At 37.6% G+C, this 23,855-nt stretch overlaps 2 protein-coding genes across 2 annotated transcripts; one reads left to right on the top strand and one right to left on the bottom strand.

The window, feature by feature from the left end:
• Positions 1–609: 609 nt before the first annotated feature.
• RB195_003972 (uncharacterized protein) lies at positions 610–8,325 on the top strand (the record flags this gene model as incomplete). Its single annotated transcript, XM_064201868.1, has 9 exons — positions 610–643; positions 697–803; positions 862–943; positions 1,000–1,088; positions 1,147–1,317; positions 3,723–3,790; positions 3,847–3,994; positions 4,915–5,025; positions 8,221–8,325. The coding sequence occupies 9 exons, from the start codon at positions 610–612 to the stop codon at positions 8,323–8,325; spliced, it is 915 nt and encodes a 304-aa protein (XP_064057749.1).
• Positions 8,326–9,539: 1,214 nt separating this feature from the next.
• RB195_003971 (uncharacterized protein) lies at positions 9,540–10,872 on the bottom strand (the record flags this gene model as incomplete). Its single annotated transcript, XM_064201867.1, has 3 exons — positions 9,540–9,651; positions 10,185–10,359; positions 10,776–10,872. 3 exons carry the CDS (start codon positions 10,870–10,872, stop codon positions 9,540–9,542), a joined length of 384 nt encoding a protein of 127 aa, XP_064057748.1.
• Between the last annotated feature and the right edge of the window lie 12,983 nt (positions 10,873–23,855).

Raw genomic sequence — 23,855 nt, 5'->3', positions numbered from 1 at the left:
CCATGGGATGAAATGAGTACAAAATATTATTGTACAAACTGCAGCTTTCTACTGTATACCCAACCCGACATTTCTTTTCAGGCAGCTATCCGCGGTTAGTGATTTTTTCTAAGCTTTTTGAACCAGAGTATGTGGTTTCGCTCTGTGAAACTAAGTTTGCGGTCAGTGCATGGCGAAATGAGTGAAATTTTTCCGGACATCTACCACCAACACTGTTAAAGGCTAAAAAGTGAGTATTGCCCAGTTCGACTGTCTTTATTTAACAACGGCTAACGCCAAAACGTTAGCCGTTGTTAAATAAAGACGATCAATACCAATCTTGGCTACAGCTCAAAGAAATCAATTAAAAGCTAAAAAGTGAGTTTGGTGGAATTTCGGGAGTCATAAACTTAGAGGAGAAAGCTCATTGACGTCCAGAACAAATCAGAAAATAGTTATCTAAGGAAATTGTACGAGGCACAAGAAAAGCTCGTAATAAATCACTAGACATATCATCAATATCACGAAGTGATATCAATTATTTTCATTTTCATTCAAATAAATAGAACGCTCATCGAAAGAATGGTTCATTTTACTATTACCAAATTACTCGACTATTAGCTAACTGCAATGGCTGTGACTTGTGAACTGATACAACTCAAAGGTAGGGTAGCATAACGCTCGAGGTTCTAATGTTAAATTATAACTTTTATTTAGACGGTCAGAATGTCGGTGATTGGACGATCACGAAGAAGCTTGGCGAAGGTGGATTTGGAGCTGTATACCTATGCAAAAATAAGGAAGGGGAACTGAACGCACTTAAAGTAACATACCTGTCCATTAGTTGCTACTAGCCGGATTCGTAGTGACTTAGTGTTTCAGGTAGAAGCTGAGAATGATCCCTTGGGGTTGCTTAAAATGGAAGTCTATGTGCTAATGGAGCTTAAAAAGACTAAATTCCAAGGTGGGTAGGAATTCCGTTCATTGGAAATGTCAAAAGAATTTTCAGCACGTTTTCAGCTCGTCATTTCCTGGGTCTTAAGGATAGAGGGCACGTTCCAGGGAAGTTCAATTATGTGGTGATGACACTTGTTGGGAAAAGTTTGCAGGTTATTATATTTGTTTATGACGTTAATATTAGAAATTTTCTGAATAAAGTTTTATCAGGAATTACGAAATGAGGCACCAATGAAGAAATTCTCTATGGGCACAGCGATTTCCGTTGGTAGACAGTGTTTGGAAGCACTTGAAGATCTGCATAACGTCGGAATCCTACATAGGGATATCAAACCAGGGAACTATACCATTGGTAGAAAGGAAATGAATGAACTTAGGAAGGTACAAACAAAAAGATTCCCATTTCCACTCGATAGGTTACCAACAAAGCTGGATAGACGATTCTAACCCTACACCACAATAATGGAAATAGATGACGTAGGAGCCTCGAAAGCTTTTTGGTTTCCGGGATAAAAATTTATTTGCCAGAGTAAGAAGCAGCAGTTGCCTCCCTATAAAATCATCACCCACAATCCTAGCGTGGAAATCTTCCCAGGATACCGCATGTATGTAGCTCCAAAACGAAGCAGGGTCAGATTTTAAGAAATGAAAAAACCTCCTCCTGCATGAGGTTACGTAACCATCGAGAACTGGACCTACTGATCGCCGTTGATGAGAATGAAGACAAACAACCTTGATAGTACCTTCATTTTCAGTATGACTTGATTATTGGCGGGGGAGTCGTAATCCAACGTGATGAGGGCGGTAACATAACAGACCACAACTTCGCATCATAACTGCGAATCACAGATTTTTTATACGGGGCCTAGCGGCCCGTCCCGTACATCAAAAACCTCCAGAGTATAGGGCTCGTTCATTGTGATCTCAATGCACTCATCCTCTCTGTTCCTTTTATGACTTTTAGCACTTATCCATGAGTATCTGATTTTCTGCACGCTATGATCTTGAATCCAAAGAACAGCATCCTCGATCTTCGAGAAGGAAGACGCGCTCATCGGATGCAGAGGATAAGAAGGGCATGAGATTGCTACTTTCTGCCCCATGTCAATCATCAATTGCTATCCTGGCTACAGCTTAAAGGCATCACTCGACGAATCTGAGGTGATACGGATTTCAGGTGGAGTATTCGTATACGGGATGGGAGACTATCGAGAGAAGGGTGATTCTGTCTATTTCTTCCTAACTGCCGTAAGAAACGGCCTGGAAGATACGGCTTCAGGCGTTCTGGCGCACTATTTTCTACAGGGAATTCGACTGGAGCGCGCCAGCCTTGTGCGGCGCCGCATCTTCCGGGCCGTTTTTTTACCGTAATTTGGAAGAAATAGACGGAATCACCCCCCTCTCCATAGTCTCCCATCCCGTATACGAATACTCCACCTGAAATCCGTACCACTTCAGATTCGTGGGGTGATGCCTTTGAGCAATTTAGCAAGAGATGATAAAATAGCGTCAGTGATAATTATCAGCGATTCCTCATGTAACTTACAACGTTACAATTCATTCGAAACGTTACGTTAAAATCCATTCGAATACCAGACAGAACGTTCGCATCACGGGACACTTCCAGGCTACAAGACACGCTCGTAAATTGGCGCGCTCTTGCTACAAGGAACGAAATTAAAAAGATTTGCATATTATTGTAGCCTTCCAACTCGTTCAATCATTTTGTGAGTCCCCTGTCGCAAATTCCTGCTACAAATGTTAGGCACCATACGCCGTGACCATGTCACGCGAATTTAGGAGAAATCGTGGAACAATAAGCCAGGCATTATCGGCTCATCACTCAAATCCATGATGTGCATCACACTTCAGAATCATTGCACTTTCACGTGCTTCACTGAAAAAAGGTCGTTCCATCCTTTGAAATTCACTCCGAGAATAGGGTCCACTGGAAATGCGTGGTACTACTCTGTAACCGTTCTCGTGACGTTGACTTTTTCCCTACTTACAAGCTTCTCATCATGATATTCTATCAGTTTGAAGTCAATTTGCATTCTGGAAATTTCGTGAGTGCGATGGTGACGTTCGAATCGGTAACTCCAGTATGTACTCGCCATCTTGACTCCAGCCGAAACCTCCACGACGTTTGTCACTACCTCAACATGCCCGTTCCGGACTTCATACAAGGATAATCGTGCTTCCGGCGCTATTTCTGCGGCTTTCTCATCGAGCAACCCTCAGAACTCGCAGCAATTCATGAGCGGCAAAGGTTCCTTCTGTAAGACGGTCGTTGAAGCGCTCTACAATTGGGATTACTTCCCTGAGATGCTGAGAATTCGTTACTCTACTCTGTTGCTGGTGTTTGCGCTACCGTCGTAGATGACTTGGAAGCGAGGCACAATGTCCTTTGCCTTTTCACCAAACCATTCTGTCATCTGCACCGCGTCGTTGTGATTCATGTGTCGTTCCAGCTTCTGGCGCGCACGAGCGTCCCGAGAACGTGCCGACGTTCCACGTTGTGATGATGATCATGACAACGTTGAGGATGACAGGACACACATGATTGCTTCCGACGTCACTTTGTCCAAAACCTAAGACACTTCTGCCCACTTTTCACGCTCGCCGAGCCCTGAAGTGAGCGCTGACTCAGACGGAGGCGCCAGCACTTATTACTCTTTCTTTTACCTTGATCAAACTATTCCTCTTCTTCCTCAGTCACCCTGTAATACGGGACTGACAGAAGAAGATAAAGCTAAAATCATTAGTGGAAAAAAAATACACCTCAGGTCTACATGCTCGACTTTGGGATGGCTCGCAAGTTTATCAAAGAGGACGGGACGCTACGCAATCCACGGTACTGGCAAATGTATTGATTCCATCTTTATTGATTAACACTTCAGTATCGTTTAGAGCTCGTGCAGGTTTTCGTGGTACTGTGAAATATGCGCCTTTGGCGTGTCATGTGCATCGAGAACAGTGTCGTAAGGATGACATTGAAAGTTGGATGTATATGCTTGTGGAGATCACGTGCGGTAGACTCCCATGGAGAAATTTAACGGTAATTTTACTTCGATTTAAGCATATCGAAAGGACATATTTTAATAAGCGTGATGCAAATGGTAGTGTCGGAGCTACCGTAATGTTTCAGCGTTTCTAGAGAAGACGATTTCAATTTTGATGAGTATAGTTTGAAATTTAATTAGTTAGTTTTATTTATTAGTTATTAGTTCAATGGGCCGGGCGTGGCGGAGTCGGTTAGAGGTCCGCTGTAGCCACACGGTTGAGGGTTCGAAACCGCTCCGGTGCAAACCGAGCCCTTTATCCCCTCGGAGTCGACAAATTGGTACTAGACTTGTCTGGGAGGATAAAAACACTAACTTAACCCATCGGCTAGCCACCGCAAGTCATTGTATAGGCCTACACACGTTCCGAAAACCTCAACGATTACGAATTCCGGTAAAAAAAAGCGTTGGCGCATCCCGAGTGGATTGATACGCCAGTGACTTTATCTTTTATCTTTTAAAATCTGTAATCACCGCCACCATGCAGATTTAGGTTTAAATCGGGACTTTTCACCGTAATGACAGCCTTATGCGGGCTTCAAGCACGAAAACAAGGGAGGGATTATCCTGACATACGGTGCTATCCTTAATAGCCCAGTTAAAGTTTATTTTGGTAGCGAATGAGTTGTTGAATCCCAACGTCAAAGTCTCAGCAGATCATCTTCCCATTGCAGGTTCTGGGAAAGCAAGCGTCAAACTCGAGAGAAAAAAAAAACAAAATTTTGAAAACGAGTCTTACAACCGTTAATTCGCTAGAGTTTCTTTCGACCAAATTTGAAAGGTAGACAAAATTTCAAAAATAAGAAATTAAAGTAAACTGTTGCAATGGGAAAACCCTCGACGCAGAGTCGATCAAGGAACGCATACCTGTCGGGAAAACATTTGCTCCCACATCCATAAAACTTACTTCTCTCAGGAATCAAACGACGTCGGTATGTTCAAGAAGGATTGCAAAGGAGAGCGATACCGATGTTTATTCGGCGGCTGCCCACGAGAATACACAGAGATTTTTCCCATTTTGGATAAGGTGAGTAAGGGTAGAATCCTAGATCAGATCCATTCAATTCACATACTTTTTCAAGATAGATAATGGTGTTCTGTTGAGAGCCATACTAATTATATATCGTGAAAAGAGTGGTGGCCGCATAAATTCAATTTTTTTTCTCACTCGAAAATGTCGTTTTCAAAAATTACCAGTTAGAAGAGTTCGGAGAATTTGAAATCTCGTCGCCAATATCTTTTTCACCATATAAAACAAGTTTTACCAGTAAACCTGATTTCAAACCTCATACCTATGCACTATACATATAAACGGATCAATGTCATTAGTTGAGGATTCTTCAGAAAAAAATTCGAAAAGAAATATGTGGTCAGAAAAAAAAAAACTAAAATCTGGTGTCACAGATAATTACAATGTTTTTTCTTTGAATAATGTTTTTCTTCTCGTTCTAATCGAAACATGAGAAATTTCTTCTACCTACTAAGCTCTAAATAGTGTTAAAACTTTGAACACACTATGAAAGTTATATTAAAGGCATCAGCCCACGAATCTGAGGTGGTACGGATTTCAGGTGGAGTATTCTTATACAGGGTCGTAGAGTATGGGGAGGAGGGGTCATTTCTTTCTAAATACCGTAGAAAACGGGCCGGAAGATACGGCTTCGAGCGTTCCAGCGCACTATTTTCTACAAGGATTTCGACTGGAGCGCGCCAGCCTTGTGCGGCGCCGCATCTTCCGGGCCGTTTTTTTACGGCAATTAGGAGGAAATGGACGGAACCACATCCCTCTCCATAATCTACTATCCCGTATACGAATATTCCACCTGAAATCACTACCTCAGATTCGTGATATATTGCCTTTAAAGACTTTTCAATGTGTCGCATTATGAATTACTTGTATTAGGTGAAATAAAAAGTTCTGAGAGTTCTTGCTAGGTGTCTTTAATGAGCCATGTCTGGCGATGTAAACATCACATTGGGACATATTATAGGGCGATTTCAAGATGAAATTACGCTTCAAGAAAGTTCTTTACCAGTTTTTTGTGTGGTGGGGGAAGTTGGGTGTTGCAGCGTTCCAAAACGGAAGTAGAAAAAAAGAGAAGATTCCATGCATTCTTCAGTACCACTATGATCAAATCGCAAAAACCAAAGCAAGCAGAAAAAAAACAATTCCGCAGCTGTTTATGGATCTAATACAGTTTCAAATGCAACAAGAAAACGGAGGTTTCAATTATTCCCTCCCGATAATATAGACGTCGAAGATGAGACCTGCCTCATCTTGAGGACCAATCGTCCAAAATGTCGATAAAATCATATAAATCGACAAGCAGGACCGCCTTGTGACGTACACGTATTCTATCGTGCAGGAACTGAAGATTATCCAGAAAATTATTTGGAAGCACCTGTATAGGGTGGTCTCGAAAAGAAGTTAGATGTTTTGAAAGAACCACAAAAAAACTTTCAGAACTTTTTCAACTCATCAAATATTTTGTCTTCATTTTCTGACCCAAATCAATCTCAATCTCAACCAATTATTTTGAAGCACTATGGTTTGTGTTCGGATGGATAGCTGGATTTAAACAAACACACTATGGTTTGTGTTCGAATGGATAGCTGGATTTAAACAAACATTGCTTTTTTTGTATGAATCTTTGATTTTAATAATTTTGAACTGTTGATATTTGCGCCAAATGGTTGAATTTCGTGGAAACCACTGGTTTTTTTTTTCACATATTCTCTGCAAACATTCAAGGATTACGAAATGATTGCTCCAAACTGTAGAGTTGTACATAATTGTCCTCTGTTCTGCTCCGTTTTTTATTGGGATCCTTGGATTATATTGATTAGAAACGCTCATCTGATCGATCATTTACGAAGTATCCAAAGCCGCCAATTTTTTTTACTGTACACTCGAGAAGTTGAATAGTCGAGAAATTTCCAGAAGTTTCCAAGTAAGCAACGCATCATTATCCTAATATTTGCAGCATTACAAAACATCTTTTATTTGAAATTTGCTTAGATATACATAGATACATATTTCTATAATTTTTCTACACTGAGCTACACCAACAGATACTCATTCTACTCATATCACCCTTTTCTCAAGCACTAACCTGTCCACTAATTCGCGATAGATTCAAATTTCTCCCCAGTATCACACATATATCCAGAAGACCCCCTTCCTATTCAAACTATGGTAGAAGTATTGAGTTGGGTTGAGTTTTTTTGACTTAACCACAATGTAATGCACAAAAAGAGAATTCATTCCTTTGGTTCAAAATCGCAAAAACCATTTGTTCACCTCTCCGGAGTTGATAAATTGGAACCAGACTTGCTTGAGACGATAAAACACAATCTTGAGATATCGACTAGCACCCACCCGACTGGTTCATGTATGGGTTGTGTAAACTGTACGAATTCATAAAACTCAAGCAACTCTGTATTAAATTCGAACTCATTTGCACCCCCAAAACTTCCAAAATGATCCATCACGCAGGAAACACTTCGCTCTTTTAATTTATATTTCGTAAAAGCTACAAGTACTGAAGCTTACTAGTGAGAGGACGATAGCACCTAGTAAAAAAAGCTGCTGTTGTCAAAATAAACAAAATTTGTGACCTTTTGCTTAATCATACGCACTTCAAAAGAACATTTTTTTCAAAATTATTCATTAATTAACTATAAATTAATTAAATAGCAAAAAAGCTCAATTTCAAAGTTATTTATTTGGATTTGTTTGAATAATTGTTTTTCTTCTTTAAAATATCCCAAAATCGAGTACATGAATCCCACTTGGGGACTATTTCCCATATTTCTTTTTCCTTATATGTTTCTTGTTATAATTGGGTATTAGTTTTTTTTTTAAGAAGAGTGCCTTTTCCTACGAAGTAAATCGTATGTTTGGCTTAACAGTGAAGAGGTAAGGAAACTTTACTTGTGAATTCATTCACAGTCGCCTCCAGTGGCGTTCAACCGGGCAGACGCGACGCATACCCCTCGCATGCGCGTGACTTGCACTCCTTTTTTCTCTGTCCAACACGAAATTTGCCAAAATCCCCTAACAATAATACAATCTATGCTTATATCCATACATTTTTATTTATTCAATTGTTTACTCATCTATTTTATTTATAAGCATGTGAAAAGCTTCACAACTACAAAATATTTTGCTGCGCTGCTCAGAACAATTTGACAATTCAACATCGAGTATTATTATTTTCAGGGGAAATTCTTTGACGCGCCGGACTATCCAGCAATCTATAAGTTACTGGAATCAGCTCTTCACAGTACTCGAGCACAAGAATTCCCCTATGACTGGGAAATGTAATAAAATAAAGTTGTACTCTGAAATTTTATTACCAAATGTTTGGAGCACAGATGAGAGTCGTTCGATTAGTTTTTTGAAGAAAAAAAATCCTCTGAAATACTGTCACAATGCATTTCGTAGAATTACATTCTTTGTAATAGAAGTACAGAATAACTAATCAATTTTTTTTATTGTGAAATATTTGCTTCAGTCTACGTAGTTCAGAGAGTGAATGCATAAAGACGTGTTTTATATGGTAATGCATATTACAGCACGTGCCCTTGACTTTTCTCAGAATTAAATTCAAACGTTTTTTTTTCCAAACCATTGTAAAATGACGAACAATCAACCAACTGACGAAGATTGACGTAATCGCATGCTGTTTCATTTCCGATCCAGGTGTTAATTCGACGATTGCAACAAAGAAAATTCCCGATGTGTATGTGGAGGCGTATTGAATTCAAAAAAAAAATTCGACTTGTTTGATAGCGATCGAAGTGGATACCCTGTTGAATTTGATAATAATGCTTTAAAATTTCTGATTTGAAATGAGAAAAACTGATCCCAAACTCAGTAATGAGGAAATATCAAACAATTTTCTGGTTACTTGGTCAACAATCCAAGGACATCATCAAGAAATTGGCAAGGTTTACAGGATTGGACAATGAAAAGGGGTAATATTGTACCATGACAACGAGGCCTGCAGAAAGCAGCAAGATCAACCCGGAAAAAAAAAATAGGCGAGCTAATCTGGGAGGTTTTACCACATCCCACCATATTCTCCAGACCTAGCGCCATCTGATTTTCATTTATTCCAATCAATGGGACATTTCCCAAGGAACAAAAATTCCAGAAATATCGATGAAGTGTGAGATCACATAGAATCCTTCTTTTTCTTCAAAGAAAACAAATTTTTATCAGCAGCGGATTGAAATTCTACCGATAAGATGTGAAAAGGTCGTGGATAACGGAGTAGGTTACATGATCGAATAAAGATGAAATTAAGTGCGGAAAATAAAAATGAATAAATAAAAATAATAATAAATAAAAATAAATTGCTGAAATAACTGATCAGCTATCGGCACCCCTAATATTTCCGCACGGTAAACTCGAACAATCAATCGACGACCCCCGATAAATAAACGTTTAACGTTTTGAAACAGAAAAAAAATTATACGATCAGGGCAGATACCAGAAGTCGAAGGTTTGTTGGTAGAACTGAAAAGATGATGACTTTAAGTTGATTTCTCATCAATTCCATTCCCCAAATTCGTGACTTCTTCTCGTTTCAAAACATGAAAAATTGGCCCCGCAGCAAGAAACTTTCTCCGAATGACAATTAAACGCCTGGAAATCACGACAATTGACGAAATATTCAAGGAAAAAAGTGGGGAAATTGATGGACGTGGTGATAAATGCTCTGTTCAGAAACAAAAACGTCGAAAAGAAACGAACAGACGGAACGTTGCTTTTTTCTAGAAGAAAAAGAAACGGTCCGTCTGTTCCTTTCTTGATTGATTGTGTGGTTGATTGTGATTGTGTGGAAGAGAGTGATACCGTCCATTTCTTCCTAATCGCCGTAAAAAAACGGTCCAAAAAATGCAGCGCGTGCACAATGCTGGCACGCTCCAATCGAAGTCGTTGTGGAAGATAGCGCTCCGGAACGCTCGAAGTCGCATCTTCTGGGGCGTTTTTCATGGAAATTAGGAAGAAATGGACGGAATCATCCTTCTCCTCATGATCTACGATCCCGCACACGAAAACTCCACCTGAAATCCGTACCACCTTAGATTCGTGGTATGCTGTCTTTAACTCAAAGACGAGTTCTGAGGGTTGCTCGATGAGAAAGCCGCAGAAATAGCGCCGGAAGCACGACTAACCTTGGATGAAGACCAGAACGGGCATGTTGAGCTAATGACAAACGATAGCACACGTCGTGATGGTTTCGGCTGGAGTCAAGATGGCGAGTACATACTGGAGTTACCGATTCGAACGTCACCATTGCATTTACGAGATTTCCAGAATGCAAATTGACTTCAAACTGATATCCTGATCCTGATATCTTGATGAGAAGCTTGTAAGTAGGGAAAAAGTCAACGTCACGAGAACGGTTACAGAGTAGTACCGCGCGTTTCCAGTGGACCCTATTCTCGGAGTGAATTTCAGAGGATTGAACGAACTTTTTCAGTGAAGCACGTGAAAGTGCAATGATTCTGAAGTGTGATGCGCATCATGGATTTTTGTGATGAGCCGATAATGCCTGGCTTATTGTTCCACGATTTCTCCTAAATTCGCGTGGCATCGTCACAGCGAATGGTGCCTAACATTTGTAGTAGGAATTTGCGACAGAAAACTCACAAAATGATCGAACGAGTTGGAAGGCTACGACAATATGCAAAACTTCTTTGCTTCGCTGCTTGCAGCAAGAGGCGGCGAAGCGAGCGAGCGTGACAAGTAGCCCAAAAACTGACCTGATACGGACGTTCGTTCTGATATTCGAATGTACTGCAGCATTTTATCTGACATTAGAAATCGCTGATGATCATCATCGAGGCTTTTTTTTGTCATCTGTTAGTAAAATGCTTAAGCTGTAGCCAGGATTGTAATTAATATTCGACATGGCCAACGGAGTAGCAATCTCTATTCCTGTTCTGTGCTTCCCGATGAAGCACGACTTCCTTCTTTAAAGATTCAAGATCCGGTCGTATGGGTCTGAAAACATAGTATGCAGAACACTATAGATACGTTGTGAATAATTGCTTAAAGTGATAAAAAGAACAGAGAGGATGAGTGCATTCCGATCATCGGAAGCATCAGAAATCAATATCACGCCAGATTCCTGTGATGATCCCTTTAAAGGCATCACCCCACGAATCTGAGGTGGTGCAGATTTCAGGTGGAGTATTCGTATACGGGATGGGAGACTACGGAGAGGGGGGTGATTCCGTCCATTTCTTGCTAATTGCCGTAAAAAACGGCCCGGAAGATGCGGCGCCGCACAAGACTGGCGCGCTCCAATCGAACTTCATGTACAAAATGGTGCGCCAAAACGAATGAAGCCGTATCTTCCGGGCCGTTTTTTACGGCAATTAGGAAGAAATTGACGGAATCACCCCGCTCTCCGTAGTCTCCCATCCTGTATACGAGTACTCCACCCGAAATCTGCACCACCTCAGATTCATGGGGTGATGCCTTTAAAGATGTGTGAATCAAGCCACAGTGAATAAATTATTTTAAAAATTTTCAAACTCTCATCCTATTCTCAAAAATGAAAGTTTAAGAGTTTTAAAGAAAATGTAAAGTGTGAAAGTAAAAGTAAATTAAAGTAGGAGTGAATGGAAATCTCAGGCAGCAACCACTGAAATAGAGATCTCCTCTGAAATTTCCAGAGATTCTCGGGGAGATTTTTGTAATAGTTGGAAAATTTACTTTTTCTCAAAAAAAAAGAAAGGAATTATAGGTGATGTGGATAAGTGAAAATTGGGTGTATTAAAATATGTGAACCAGTTTACAGCCTCGCTTATTACTTGTACACGTGTATATCAGCACATATACATCTACATACATGACTATATCACGTGAATATATCGTGAACAATTAGTGCCAAAAACTCGTACATTGAGTGAGTCTAATTTGTACTTCTCTGCGAACTTTAACGAAATATAAAGGAATATAGGGGGTAGCAGGCTAGGGCCTTATTTTACATTTTTATTTTATTTTATTTTATTTTTTTTTGCTCTACACGTCTTAATTGGCCCAACTCCATAATAAGAGACTTGAGATCGAGGAGGATGCCATTGAGAAGAAAAAGGTAGTCTTCGAATAAAAAAGAAATTAACTCTTTGGGAGAAAAAAGTAAGTAAAAGCAGGATATCGGTTATTAGACATTGTAGGATATTACATATATAACAGAAAATAAATTAAATATGAGATCTCCATAAGAAGAGACTTGAAATCGTGAAAGATGCCTTTGCATAGGAAAAGGCATAGTCTTCGAACGAAAAAAAAATCAAGCAATCCAGAAAAAAAAACTAAGTAGAATCAGATAATTAGATATACATTAGGGAATATCATGTACATAATAGACAATTAATTAAATATGAGATCTCCATAAAAAGGGACTTGAAGTCGTGAAGGATGCCTTTGCGAGAAAAAAAAAGGATGATCTTCAAACGAAGAAAAAAACCAAGTGTTCCAGAAAAAAAACTGAGAAAAATGAGTAGAATCATATAATTAGATATATTTTAGGGAATATTTTAGGAAATTTAAGAATATGTATATAATAGACAATTAATTAAATATGAGATTTCCATAAGAAGGAACTTGAAATCGTGAACGATGCCTTTGCGGTGAAAAGGATAGTCTTCGAATGAAAAAAAGAAGAATATCTTCATTTCATGAAGATCTCAAATTTAATTTAGTTTCTATAATATAGGTAATATTCTGCAATATATATCTAATATTCTGATGCGGACACATACTCGATCAATTTCAAATATTTCAAGGTTAGGGCCAAGAGAACGAAAAAAAAACTAAAACTGAAAATATGCTCGAGATATCCTAGCAGACAGGAGCACATGAGTTACGTAGCAAAAATTTCCTGAAAAAAAAAGATCTCACAACGAACGCATCGCATACGTGAAACTTTTCTCAGTTGCTGCCCAGCTGACGTCGTTTCAAAATGAAGTTGCCCATCGATGAAAAAGAACTAGACAAATGTTTAAGAAGATGTACAGAGCATTACATAAAGAACAGAAGCGAAAAAAGGATGTCATCTGTACAGTTCTGGAGTATTTGGTCATGATTTAAGTAAATCCCTGATACATAGTTCTTCGAAAGTAAATCCCTAATACTTAGTTCTTCGACCTCTTCAATATATCCAGATTCTGCAGCATCAGTGTCCAAATTAGAAAAGGCGAATCTACGCGGCGCAGAGCAGCTGAAATGTCAAAATCAAGGCTTTTCCCGGTCTTCAACCCTTTTCTAACTCCGGAGAAATACATGAAGAATGGAAAAACGAACAGAAACAAAAAAATAACGGATATAAAGAGCTTCTAGAAGTGAAATTGTGGTCAGATCAAACCAGAACGCAGCAAAACTTTGAGTTATTCGGTTGGAATAATTATCATTTATAATGGTGATCATATTAGTTCGGAATTAATTGTAAGAGAAAATCTAGGCGTTCCGCACGTTTTCAAACTGCAAATGCAGAAAAATTGAAATTTAGGACCAAATCCAAAAAAAAAAAGCTTAATAACCGGTAAGCAACTCAGCTGTTGCTGCGTCTGCTGACGGTCCACCTTAAATCACGGCTCGCTTCTCCAAATACCTGTTTTCTACCATAATCAGATTTTTTCATGGATCTTCTAAAGCATCTTTTTCTTCTCCTTTTCTCTGCGCATCACTTGGAGAAAACAATGGATGCGAATTGGTAAGGAATGGATGAGCAGGAAACGAGAAATTTTCAGTTCGCTTCAAAGTTCCGCATGAGAGTAAACCAATTTTTTTTTTAATTTTCCTCATACTTGCTCAAATCGATCATTTCCTTTAAATTATATGTAAAAAAAAGCGTAGCGCATGAAATCCGAGAGCATATCTTCGAAGAGATGAAAAAGTATGTGGACGCGTTCTACAGTATCCTCGTGCAATAACACATCTCATCTAATATATAAATTAGTTTACTTTCAAAGAAAGCATATTATTGGATTTCTAGTCTATTTTCACATAATATTCCAACATTTTTCAGTGCACGAAAAAGTATTCACTTCAAAGGCAAAATTCCTACGCAAAAAAATTTAACGCAGCAAAAAATCGCTGAAAAATTGCAATTGCCCACTGCACAAAAAAATACCGTAAGAGGATTACTGTAGGTTTTTTTTTCAAAAATATACTCATTATATCATTCAACGGGATGTTTTTCTTTATTTGTATTTTCGCGATTCGACATGACGTCATGCGGGCGTGCGTGCGTGCGTGCGAACGTCGCGCGACGACCACGACGACGGGCCACGTTCCCCGCCCATATCGCTAAGGCGCTATTGATCGCGCCGCACCGCCGCCACCCACCGCTAGTCATGCGCTCAGTGTGCGTATGTGTGAAACGCTGTTCGTTCGTTCTTCGCCTTTCTTTCATATCGACTGTGCGTGATCTATTTCAATCAATACGCATACTTACTATGATGGCTATGGTTCCATTTCAGCTCATCATTGACGCAAAATCCTCATCGTTTTCTGCCGAAAATTCCTCTCGGGAATTTTATAATTCACATTTATCTTCTCTGGCATTTTGTAAACTTTCCTGAATTCTAAAAAAAAATAGAAGGATTCTCCGTTAAACACGAATGACGTGCCTGTTGTATACATAACAAAATGTGGGTAACTGTAAGTTCATAAAAATTGGACTGATGATGACATTAATTTAAAAAAATCATCTGCACGTAATTAATCTTTCTGTAAAATAAATTTAAAAAAATATTTCAAGTTTCCCTAAAATAAATAATAACAAAGTGTGCATAGCTGCAAGTTCATAAAAATTGAACTGATGACGACATTAACGAAAAATTCTCTAAACGTCAATATGATGTATGCATCTTTCGGTAAAATAAATAATAAAAATGTTTAAATAACCGTAAAACAAATAAATAATAAATACCATGAAATATTTTAAATTTTGCACAAATTCTCGCCGAAAACGTACTCGAGCATGTTGTCATGGATGGAGTTTCGTCCCTTTCCTCTTTTTTCCCAAGTAATAAACCTCCTTGAAACTTTTAGAATCAACAATCCAATTATTAGACGGTTGGAATCTTTTGCTTCAAAAATAAATTGGTGTGCTATGAACTCGTCCGCACTACTTGAACAGTTTTTTTTTCTTAATATTTGATAGAAACATTAAAGTGTTAGTCAAATAATTGCTTGAGGAAGAGACTGAAACAAAAAACTAAAGCAAACAATAAAAATGTCTCTTCCTCAAGCAATTATTTGACAAACATTACGGATTTCGTAGGGTGGATTTAACATTTGGAAGGGAAATTAAAGTGTTACATGTTTCTGAAAAACGGTACTACTCCTGCCTAAATTCACATCCCATAATGTTACAATTCTAAAAATATTGACTGTATCATAAATCATTTCACATCACGGAAAACTCGTCCAGTCTCTTTGCAGAATTTTTTTATTCTAGAATTTTATCACCAAGCACGCCTCTTCACAATTATCTTCAACTGCGAAAAATGCTAGTTCTAACAGTTTAGGACAAAACATGAGTTGTGCCCTTCAAAAGAAAAAAAATAAAAAAAAAAAAGAAAATTCCTTCTCTTTTCACTCAGTTCACTTTTTTCTGCTCACTTTCTCACTACTATCCGAACTCGCCTGTCAGAGTTTTAAAAATTAATTTTAGTCACTTCTCTTTCAGGTGTTATATTATGTTTAACGTTATCCCTAGCCCATTTTCCGCTCTATATGCTTCCTTTCTATGTAGATTTTCTCATTCCATTTTTTTTTCGTTGATTGTAGACATTTCAAAATTCACGTACACGTAATTTTTTGTAACCAATTTTTCGTCGAAATTATCTCCATTAAATGGAAGTTTCAAGCAGGTTTATTACTTGGGAAAAAAGAGAAAAGAGACGAAACTCCATCCATGACAACATGCTCGAGTACGTTTTCAGCGAGAATTTGTGCAAAATTTAAAATATTTCGCGGCATTTATTATTTATTTGTCTTACGGTTATTTAAACATTTTTATTATTTATTTTACTGAAAGATACATACGTCATATTGACGTTTAGAGAATTTTTCGGAATATAATGTGTGTGTGTGTGTGCATGTATCACATGCTGATTGCTTTATTCGTATAGTTTATTTTTTTTAAACTAGAGCCATCTAGCACTCTAAATTCCTATTTCCGCTAATATGAAACAGCATATAGCTTACTTTCGATGCGAAACACTGCAGAAATGTGAAACTCCACATGCCATGGTATCTGCATGAATGAGGAGCAGGGGAGGATCTCTTCGCAGGATCATTTGACAGTTCTTCGAAGTCTTTGTGACATCAACGCTGAGAACCATACAGTAATAATGGTTGTCTTTGGCATTGTTAAATTTTTCTACATGTTTCTTATTTTTCTCGAGGACTCGGAATATGCACAAAACCTTCTCGTCGCCTTATAGTCATTCCTGGCATCCATTATTTCAAAAGTGAATAAATGTTCATGGATTACATATCTATAGGAAATAAAACTTCTAAAGAAGTAGAAATTGATCAAGAAACAAAAAAAGGTGTGTCTTTTAATCATAGTTCATTTCTCATGAGGAGACGAGTTCTTCTCCTACACTCCCTATTTTCCCTCTTTTTATTTTCCTACGACTTTCCAAATTTAATACTACTTCGACTGTACTTTACAGTTTCTTGCTTCTTACCCAGGAACTGCTGTCCTAACATCGAAATCTCATACATAGTCATTTATACTTAACTTTCACAAAAAAATTCCTCTTTCTTTTTCTTCCTTCTTTTTCTTCTTTCTCTTTTTTTTTCTTCTTCTCGAATCTGATCCGTGTTTTCAACCGACTTCCTTCTTTTTTTTTATTCTCCAATGCTGTCGCTGTGGAATCACTTCTATGATAACAGATACTCAGCTACGATTATGGATTTTTTAAAAAGCACGTTCTCGAGGTCCCTATCAGTTCAGAGTTGAAAACGACATGAAACTGTGAGAATTTCGTGACACGACGTTAAATCTAATGGCTTGGTCTTTGAGTAATACGTTTTCTTTATCAATCACATGACTTTCTACGGTTTCAATAGGTATTCAAAATGTGTTTGGCACGACTTAGAGAATCACTTTACAAATAATTTTCCATTTTTGCATTTTTTTTTGCATTTTCCTCTGCTCTTCAGGTATTTTTCTACTCACAGAAACTATTGGAAAAGAAAACTAGGATTGACAAACTTTTTGCGACCTAGTACTTATTCTCCATTATTTATTTACTATTTTATCATTCACAATGTTATGACAATAAACAATTAATACTGACAACACAAACAATTTTGCAAAACCACACTCTTCACGGTATGACGTAGTATTTTTAAACAGCAAAAAAATGATTCTGTTAAACTTACATTTTTTTCACGTTTTTAACGCATATATGATGTAGTGAATATATTAATGAACAGGTTTTTAGATATATACATAGATAGATATTTAGACATGTGGTAAAAAACGCATCATTAGCGTCAATAGGGCCTGGATTTGGAAAGAAAATTGACGTAGGCTGGCTAATCATGAGACTTTTTTTAACCGAAGAAAATTTCCCGATGATTTTCTTGGAAGCCATGTAGAGATTTTTTTGAGTAGCATTGGAATAAACAAAAGCTATCTCAAGCTAAGATCTAGGCTAACTAGAAAATTTTAGGAAACTCTTAAATGTTGGAACTCTTACCTATTACCATTCCCGTGGCAGTGCTGCTCACTCTAATTACAGCACTTAAGCTGTTAATGTCATTTATGAATATACGGGAGGAGTGTGAAGTTTCCCCGTCTTAATTACCGTTTGAACACTTTTTTTTTATTAGGTTCACTCTATTATTCAGTTTTTATTTACCGATTTTATTTTTATTTTCCAACTTCATTACTTCCTTGAGGATTTCAACGGAGCCTCTACTCACTCTAAGCAGCTTTTTTCCGCTAGCAAAAAAAAAAATAAGGCATGTTTTTCTTGATTCACATATTGTTTTATTATTACCATTACTTTGTTGTATACTTATTTATTATTTATATTTATATTCTATGATGTTATATTTTATTTTTATTTATTATTCTTTCATATTACTAATAGTGTAGCGGTTAGAGGTTCTGCTTCCTGCACGATCGATCGAAGGTTCGAATCCGCTGTGGTGCTCCTCAAGTCTTTCATCCCTCTGGGGCCGATAAATTGGTACCAAACTTGCCTGGGAGGAAAAAGCAAACAAAAAATAATAATAAAAAAAAATAAAATAAAAAATAATGTAATATAAAAATAATATAATATAATATAAAAATAAATAGAAACACTGACCTCACACATCGGCTGGCCCCCGAACGCCATTGTTTAGGCCAATTACACGTCCGTAAACCTCAAACGATTCTGAATTGAAGGGAATGTGGTGGCGCATCCCAGGCGGATTGATTGAAGCCAGAAACTTTATCCTTTATTTTCTCATATCATTAGTAGTAGCGTTTAAGTATAGAGCAGATGGATAAAGGATAAAGGATAAAGTTTCTGGCGTTAATCAATCCGCTTAGGATGCGTCCCCACGTTCACTTCAATTCAGAATCGTTTGAGATTTACGAACGTGTATCTGGCCTATACAATGACTTGCGGTGGCTAGCCGATGTGTCAAGTCAGTTGTTTTATCCTTCCAGACAAGTCTGGTACCGCCCATGTTCGACTGTCTTTGAATCTCGGCATGTTGAAACGTAGTTTTAACTGATTTCCTTGAGCTGTAGCCAAGATTGGTATCGATCTTTATTAAACAGCGGCTAACGTCTGGTACCAATTTATCGACCCCGGAGGGATGAAAGGCTTGGTGAGCACTAGGGCGGATTCGAACCTCCGATCGATCGTGCAGGAAGCGGAACCTCTAACCGCTACACCACCACCGGGACCAGGACCCACTGACCCGTAACAATCAGTGATCCGAGGAACGATGATCGCGTTTCCCAGTTCGCCACCAACAAATAAACATGGATAGTATGAGAGGAGGACGAATCCCCTACTTACTGCACTCGACCCATTCTGAACGTATAGGCCTTTCGCAAATGTTTTTGCGTGGAGGAGTGCGTTAACATTAACAACAACAATGTTTTGGACGAGTTTACACGTCATAGATGTCTGATACAATTTTCATCTTTGACGATAAACACGAAAACATTAACGAATGATTTCATACGTTAATATTTGCTTTCAATTCCACTTTCCAGTTGTGGATTTGTGTTGTTGTTGTTGATATTGCTGAATATTGGAAACCGTAGGTATCGCAGAGTTACGTTTTGTTGGTCGTGGAGACGCGTAGCGTGCTATGTTTGCGTTCCTGTCAGTGCGCGTTGCCTTTGAATACACAAGTAGGGTGGGTGGGTGGCACCCATACCACCAAAGTAGACGCCTCGTCATCCTACCAGCGGCCACACCACTCGATCCAGCAACCTAATTCTTTTGTGGATAGGACCTAGGACGGTATATTTGATTCGTATACACTATGCCTGATTCCATCCACTCGCGCCAGTACTGTTATGTTATGGATTCGTTCTCTAGGACGCATCTAAAAGTTATCACTCTATTTTCGAGTTTTCGTCAACACCTCACTGCCTATGATCCCTCAACCTAGGATATTAAAAAAACGTGGAACAGAATTTTTTTTTGTTTTTGTTCTCTTTTCAGGAAAATTACGTGGATAAAATGATAGTATATGAATACAATAATAAGTAAATAATAATATGAATAATAATAAATAATAATGAAAAGTAGTCGAATATAAACGAAAATAAAAAATAAAATAAAATAGAAATAATAAAAAATAATAAAAATAAGATAGAAAAATAATAAAAGAAAGAAAAATAATGAAATAGAAAGAATAAATATATAAATATATATGATAAATGCTAAAACATTACTGCTGCAACTTCCTTTTTTTTAGAAGATTTTTAAATCGTAAAATTAATCTCAAACAATTTTCTTAAGCGTTTGCACCTTCTTTTCAAATTATGGACTATGATTCGCAAAAGTCTTTGCGAAACCTAGTAATTTAACTAAACCTTACGAAGTTATAAAGAAAAAAAAATTCATTCACATTGAGTCATTATAGTGTACGAAAAATAATCCTATTTATTTAGATGCAATCCTAAACGAATCCTAGACGGTTTTAGTCGACTAGCAGAGCTACGTTGACTAATCAGATGATCTTGTAGAAAAACATTCACGACGTGCGCAGTTAAGCCGCAAAATAATGTTCACATGACAATATTACCATTTATTTAGAAAAATCCCTATGCAAACATCATCAACACGATTCCGTTAGCGTTCTTAAATGTCACAGTAACGGAGTAGGAGAGAACGAAAATGTAGGGATATCCGAATATCTCTTTCTTATCTTAGGATTATAGTTTTTTTATCACTGTAAAATCTTACTTCTTTTCTCGAATTTTTTTTTTTGAGATTCTCAGTTTCTTATTTTCTTCTTGCTGTCGGTCACTATACAAGGTAGATTATCGGAATTATTTCAGGAACGAATCTTGTGAACGTTTTATCCTTTAATTTCTTAGGATTTTTCTACTTTTTCCCAATCTTTTTCTTCTGTTCTTCGCTCGCTACCAGAAACAATTTGACGTGTTTTTCGTTTTCATTTGCGGATAGCCCTACTTTAAGGTTATTTAATTGCAAGTCAGTCTTCAGAAATCATTACAATACAGTATTACGGTCCGTTTTTCGTTGTTGACTATCGCACACGTTTGCAAAAGCGTCGAGAAAGCACGTTCATGTCATTGCGACGGCAATGAAAAAGTTGATTCTTTGAGATAATTCGCGTGCGCATTTTTCCGCTTACGTGCCGCACACAATATCATTGCTATACCTAATATTTTCTTTTTTTTTTCTTTCATATTTCAACGCCAGTATTACTATTTCATGATTAATAGAGCCCTCGCTATAATTTCACCTATTCTATTCAATTTTGAATGCAAGAAATCATATCGAATCTCGAACAAACCTTGATTCCTTGATCCCAATCCGTTTCGAATTTCTGTTGCGATGTTGTTATTCTCACGATAACGTTTCGTAGAAACACAGCAGAAATTCGTTTTCTCCCGGAAAAACTGGTTTTGTTGTCGGTGTGTATACACCGTTGATTCCATCCGAATCTTCTGTAATACACGAATATTATCCTACTATCATCTGTTCACACTGAACAAAATATTTTTTCCGCGTTAAATTTCATCAATGGGACTTTTCCTCGAACTCCGTGAGGCTCTCTCTTCAAGCTTTACGCAGCCATTCTACCCTGACTTCATTCTTTCCATATATTTTGAGATTTAAGAAAAAGAAAAAGAATTGATGTGGAGTCAATCTTTTGGAGAAAATTTCTTGTTTTTTTTGTTATGAGAGGAAATCTTGCTGGCTCATATGAATGGATCCCATTAATATCGGGACACTGATCCCTACTCGTTGTATTATTTTTGCTGTCTTGCTATTATGTATTTACTGTATCCGTTCGTAATCGTTCTTTCCACATCTTTCTGGGAAGAAGTTAAGCAAAGAAATAAATGTACAGCTATTTTATTGCCCCGACAGTGCATTTTACGATCTTTGTTGATCACGGCTACACTGCAATACCGTGCATGGACATAGAAAAACCATGCGACAGTGCGGCACCGTCGTTCGCTCTTATCTTTTCAGGAAATGAAAATTTTCGAACAATTCACGTATCATCAGATTTTTCTCTTTGAAATCTATCCAAAATAGCCATATCAGTGAGAAAAGAGCAAAGTGTCGCGTTAACTATTTATTAGAAAAAGAATCTAGCACAGCCTACGGTCATAGTTATAATAATTGTGAAATTAAACGAAAATATGTCGCACCTTTTGGTCAGCGATCGTACACAACCATCGAATATACTGTAGTCATCAGCCAAAATCACGGAACGGCAAAAAAATCATCCAAAGAATTCAAAAATCGCACGCAAACTGAATCAATTGTCTTTTTCTTTGTAATTTCGTTCATCTGTAGTGCCATTTGTATCAGGCACGAAATGGTTTCAAGGTAAGGTTTGCTTTGAATGGATTTTTTGTTACCGTTTCGTGATTTTCCTCGGCCTACATCTTATACAATGGGCCCTTTCATTCCATTCTGTTTTTTTTTTCGTCCTTTTGAGGTTAGCGCTGAAGGGAATGATGAAAAGTTTAAAATCACCTATTTTTTTGGCCTCGTCTACTAATTCAAAAAATACAACGACCATGGCGTTGAGTTTGTCAAAATTAAGCAAAATTTGTCCCTCACTGACTCCAAAGGCTCCAGAAACTAGACGACTCGAAAGTTTCCAGTGAACTTTTGGGTCGTCTAGTCTCTGGAGCCTTAGGGAGTGAACTTTGCACTCGTATGTGCAGACAACGGAAGGAAGTAGTCTACTGCTCCAGAAGACGACATTAAACCACACCATCATCTCGTAACTCAAAATCCCTCGGTTCCTTGATCATTATAGTTGCGATTTCCGGGATTCTTAGTGTCAAAAAGATACGCGTAGCGGCAACAAAACGTTCACTATTATACAGAATGAAGAAGAGCACTAAAGAATGAATAACTTATTAACACATACTTCAGAATACCCTAGCGGAGGAATCGAAAGATCATACGACGAAAGCCCAAAGAATATTCCGTGTTTCTGTAGGTTGCAGAGCATCCTGCACCATCATATCATTAATGCGAGCGAGTCATCCATGAATATTCATGCGAATATTCACAGAGGTGGATTCATTTTCATGTGAAAATAAGTCTGATTAAGCGAAAATTAGCTGCTTAGAAGGAATTGTATGTAGTTAAGCATTGAAGTAAATAAAAAGCTAAGCTGTATTTAACCTTCACGACAACTATTAAACTCAAAGAGGATCCATTAAGAATATGAAGGCAAAAATCAAGTCTCATCAACTAAACTATATGTTTTTATGCACTCAAAAGAGAATTAATAACTTCTCTGGACGGGTAGGTTCTATCTAAGTCATTTACTGATCTCAGATCGTTCCACAAGTTTTTATCCATGATCGTCAGCTTTATTAATTCACAATAACTTGAGATCTAAGCCAAATAAATAACCAATTTACCAGTTTGATGATGAAATTGATCATTTTTGTGAACAAACTGAAGTGACCTTATTGTTGAATAAACATTAAATATACCGAAAAAAAAATGAAAAGAAACTTATAAGACAACTTAGTGCCGATAAAGCATCTTCCACCCTCAAATAAGCTCGACGTGTACTGCAAATTCTAATTCTAATTTTTTTTCTAATTCTCTTTATTCTACTTTTACTTATTGACATTCATCAAGCTGTGATGCGTCTCACTGTTCATCGTTTCTGTCATTGATGAAGAACTATGGATACAGTGAATTCATTTTCACAGCTATTCGCATTCACATCGCATTATACATTCATTAATTGAATCATTACAGTAATCCTTTAATGCTCCTAACAGACTTTAGACGAATGTTAATAGATGGGTTGCTTGGAGGAACCTGTGGAGAGTTGGGAACTCAAAGTCGAAATGGTAAAAACCACTAGCTTGTAGCATACGGTATCTTTTTTGTTTGCAATATTTCTTTACATAACTGGATTTTTTCTTGCATTATTTCGTTTTTTTTTTCTTGACTAGTAGTGATAACAAGCAGTAGTATCGCTGTTAAACATCATTATGTTAAATGCATCCTCGCAGAAGAATAGTATCGTACTTCGTTGCGCTTTAAAAAAAGTTTTTTTAATGTAGTGCTTATAGGCATCACTTCACGAATGGTACGGATTTCACGTGG

Source organism: Necator americanus, chromosome IV, assembly GCF_031761385.1.
Source record: "Necator americanus strain Aroian chromosome IV, whole genome shotgun sequence".
NCBI classification, from domain to species: domain Eukaryota; kingdom Metazoa; phylum Nematoda; class Chromadorea; order Rhabditida; family Ancylostomatidae; genus Necator; species Necator americanus.
Note: the sequence above shows the minus strand (reverse complement) of the source record. Positions and strands in the feature narration are given on the sequence as shown.